The sequence below is a fragment of the Vicia villosa genome, linkage group LG3, assembly GCF_029867415.1.
Source record: "Vicia villosa cultivar HV-30 ecotype Madison, WI linkage group LG3, Vvil1.0, whole genome shotgun sequence".
Lineage (NCBI taxonomy): Eukaryota > Viridiplantae > Streptophyta > Magnoliopsida > Fabales > Fabaceae > Vicia > Vicia villosa.
Window position 1 is genome coordinate 146362788 of NC_081182.1, and position 4606 is coordinate 146367393.

Sequence of the window (4606 nt, forward strand, 5' to 3'; positions counted from 1 at the left end):
ATGCATCTAAGTAGGGAAGGGAATGCTTACTTTTCAAAGTGGATTTTGAAAAGGCTTATGATAAAGTGTGTTGGAATTTTTTAAGATTCATGATGAGGAAAATGCATTTTGGCGAGAAATGAATGAAGTGGATGGAGGCTTTAATTTTTTCTAGTAAGATGTCAATGTTGGTTAACGGTAGTCCAACGTCGGAATTTGGGGTGAATAGAGGGTTACGCCAAGGTGATCCAAATTCACATTTTCTTTTTGTTATAGTAGAAGAAGTATTAAGCTCATGGTTGATAAGGTGGTGGAAAATGGGAATTTTGTGGGGTGCAATGTGAATGGGATTTGTTTCATAGATGTTCTTCAATTCGTGGATGACACATTGTTAGTAGGAGATGGTAGTTGGAACCACTTATGGGCCATAAAGGCGGTTTTGAAAGATTTTGAAATTGTGTCGGGGCTTGGTATTAACTACCACAAAAGTAAGCTTATTGGTATTAACATCAACCCTCGCTTTTTGGAGATTGCCACCTCTTTCCTTGCGTGTAGGACGGAATCGAAAGAATTTAAATTCCTTGGAATCACTATAGGGTCAAACCCTCGAAGGATCAATTATTGGAGACCGTTGGTGGATAAGATGAGGAAGAGATTATCATCGTGGAAAGGTAGATGGGTGAGTCTTGCCATTTTTACCTTATATTTTTTCAAAGCTCCTATGAAAGTGATTAAAGAGTTGAATAAGATCCAAAACAACTTCTTGTGGGGAGCTTCGAAAGATTCGAGGAAAATGCATTGAGTTGGATGGAATGAAGTTTGTTTACCGGTAGAAAAGGGGGTCTTGGATTGAAAAGATTGGATGTTTTTAACAAGGCACTTCTTTACAAATGGAGATGGAGGATTTTAGAAGGTACCAATTCTCTTTGGTTTCGAATTTTGAAATCACGATACGGAGATATTAAATTACAAGCTATTCATGGAGGAGGTAATAAAGTTCGACGTCATTCTTGTTCCATTTGGTGGGCGGATTTATGTTCCTTGGGAAAAAATCTCTCGGATAATTTCTTCAATTCTACTGTTTTCAATGCGTCTGTTTTGCAAGAAGTGTCAGTCCCTTGTATGGGAGGTTGGCTTAATGGCTTATGGCAGTGGGGCAGCTTCGGTATCTCGCCTGCTGCGGCAACAGCAGTAGCAGCGGACCTGCTGTCTTTGAAACAACTGTTGATCGGTTCTGGGCCGGTTGATGCAGGCCGTGACAACACCGCTTGGAAGTTGAATGATGCTGCTGCCTACTCAGTTTCGTTCGGGTATTCGGCTTTGTGCGCGCGGTACATTCCTTTTAGCCCGCCTCAGATGTTTGATTCTGTTTTTTGCTTGATATGGAAGGTGGATGCACCTTTTAAAGTTAGATCATTTGGTTGGAGATGTTTCCTTAATATAATCCCTTCAAAGGATTTAATTTTTCAAAGAGGTATTATCAATCTAACTTCCAACCTTGATTGTGTTTTATGTGGTTGCATGCCCGAATCTTTGTTCCATTTCTTAGTTGGATGTCGAGGGGCGGAGGTAGTTTGGTTTGAGATGGCCGGTTGGTTGGGGATGTCGCATGTTTTGGCTCATGATTTTAAGGAGAGTTGCTATAGTTGGTGTTATGCTTGTCATAATCTTAATTTAAAAAAGGGCAAAGAGGGGAGCAATTGGTTGGCCATTATATTGAGTATTTGGTTGAGAAGGAATGGTATTATTATTAAATATAGTGTTTAGAATGCTAGAGACGTCGTTTGGGGTTGAAGGCTCTCATTTGGAGATGGTCTTACATAGGGATATTACTCATCCCAATTGCAACTTCTATGAATTTAGCAAAAACCCTTTGCTATACTTATCTTAGGTTCGATTTGGTGTGTAATTTTCTTTCTATTTGGCTTGTTTAAGCCTCTTTTGTAATCGTGTTTGGGCTTTTGTCCCGTTTCAATATATCTTGATTAAAAAAAATTAGGCCTAGGAAACTCCAAATTGGATGGAACCAGTTGTGTTAGAAAAATAACTTACACAACCTTAATACTTAAGAGGTTTATATTTGTATCATACATTTATAGTGTACAATACCATTAGGAATTTAAATGTTCTGTTTTAGATGATATGTAGAAATAATGTGACATAGTTGAGTTGAAATATATAGAATTAATAATAGAAATACCTTATTGGGACTAGATGACTTGTGTTTTTTTTACAAAGACAAACTTAATTGATATCATTAATCAAACAAAGTTCAATACAAGGAGGTACATATCTGAAGAGACTACGCCGAGACCAAGAATTGGCCGCCTTAGCTAACGTATGGGCAACTGAATTCGCTTGGCGCTTAATGAAATTTACCTCGAAGTTCGAAAACAAAAATAACAAATGCTGAATAGTCTTAATAAGAAAGCTAAATTCCAAAGTACCAACATGAGATGCATGAATAGCCTTAGTGACATATTAACAATCACTTTCAAAGATGACGTGGGATAATTGAAGAAAAATTGCATTCTGAATTGCTTCCTTTAAAGCGGTTGCTTTAGCTTTGACAACGGAAAGAAGACCCACATCCCAAGACACTCCTGCGGAAATAAACCTTCCCAAGTGGTCCCTAAAGAACCACCATATATTTGTTGTACCACACACATTATTGAAACCTGCATCAACATTACATTTCAGTTGATTAACTGTAGGAGGAATCCAACTTGTTATTAAATTATTAACCGCTACCAAATTATGATCATCTCTAGCTAAAAACCAATCATACCAATTATGATACGCTTGTAAACCAATCTTTAAAGCATCATCTCGAGTATCTTGCCAAACCACATTATTCCTACTCCTCCAAAGGGTCTCAAGAAAAACAGCAAAATGACCCGCATCTCTACGATCCTCACGACTACAAAGATAAAAAACAAGGGACTTAGCATCATGGAAAGTATGCAACCATGGGTCTATAATATATGACAAACCTACTGCCCGCCAACTCTGGATGATGGAAACGCAACCGAAAAAAATATGCCATTCATCTTCATCCTCTAAATCACACCAAGGACAAACAGACGGACATTGAACATGGAGTTGTTGTAGCTTTGCACGCGTCGGTAGGCAACCCCTACAAATCCTCCATAACAGGTGTTTAGCTCTAGATGGTGCAAAAATACTCCAAATAATCTTCCACCTACCCTCGATGCTATGATATCGATTGTTGCTTTGTATACCATTCCAAAATTTATAACCCGATTTCACACTATACTCACCATTTTACTCCTCTTGCCAAATCAACCTATCCTCCCTCACATCCTCTATTAGAGGAACTATAAGAATAATTGCCGCTCCTTCTGCGTCAAAAATCTGGTTAATCTTACCCACATTCCATTGCTTTATGTTGGGTAACAAAAGATCTTTAACCAATAGTTCATAAGTGCTTTGTGTTTGCGGGCCATTAAGATAACAACTTCCTCTCTCTCGGAGCCACGGGTCATACATAACCTTAATGTTACTACCATCACCAATAGTTCACCTACTACCATGCTTAAGAACAACCTTTTCCTTCCACAAACTACGCCAAACAAAACTTGGGTTATTACCAATCAAAGAATCAAGATAGGAAGAGCGAGGGAAGTACCTGGCTTTGAAGATTCTAGCTACTAGAGAGTTTGGTTTCGACAAAATGTTCCAACCTTGTTTAGCTACCATAGCCATATTAAAGGATTTAAAATCTCTAAATCCCAAACCTCATTCACTTTTCGAAATAGGCATACGATCCCAAGCCAACCACCTTATGCCTTTGTTGTTACCACCACCACCCCACCAGAAAGAGGTAAGCATTTTTTCAATATCATTCACCACCTCATCCAGAATCAAATAAACACTCATGATGTAAGCCGGTATCGACTGAAGAACCGACTTAATCATAACCTCTTTTCTAGCTTTAGATAAAGATCTACCACTCCAAGAATTGATTCCTTTCTAAATCCTATCCTTGATAAAAGAGAACACCGCCTTCTTGCTTCTACCTATCATGGAGGGTAACCCCGAGTACTTCCCTGTACCCATGACCCACCTCACCCCCATCAATTGGGCTAAGTCTTCTTGGGATGGGCCACTAATATTGCGGCTAAATAATACCTCAGACTTTGACAGGTTGATCTCCTGACCCGTTGCCACTGCATAAATGTTAAGAATCTCCATAAGGTTTGTTGCCTCCACAAGATTTGCCCTGCAAAACAAAAAACAATTGTCAGCAAAAAGCAAGTGGGACACACTAGGTGCCCCCTGCATATTTGTGCACCATGGATGTCTCCTCGTGAACCCGCACTTTTAATAAGAGCCGAGAGACCTTCAGATACAAGAATGAAAAGGTACGGCGATAAAGGGTCTCCTTGTCTTGGTCCTCTTCCTGGGATAATAGGTCCAACTCTATCGGAATTAACAAGAACAGAATAGTGCACCGAGGTCACACACATCATAAGCCAATGAATCCAATTCCCATCAAAGCCCGGCCGAAAAAGAACACCACGCAAAAAAACCCAATCAACTCTATCATAGGCTTTACGTATATCGATCTTTAAGGCCAGTTGGGCATTGTTACCAGACGACTTCC

The 4606-nt window shown here is 39.4% G+C and overlaps 1 protein-coding gene across 1 annotated transcript; it reads left to right on the top strand.

Annotated features, from left to right (window-relative positions):
- Nucleotides 1–274: 274 nt before the first annotated feature.
- LOC131659127 (uncharacterized) lies at nt 275–781 on the top strand. The gene has a single exon (XM_058928361.1). It carries the CDS (start codon nt 275–277, stop codon nt 779–781), a length of 507 nt encoding a protein of 168 aa, XP_058784344.1.
- The last annotated feature ends 3825 nt before the right edge of the window (nt 782–4606 follow it).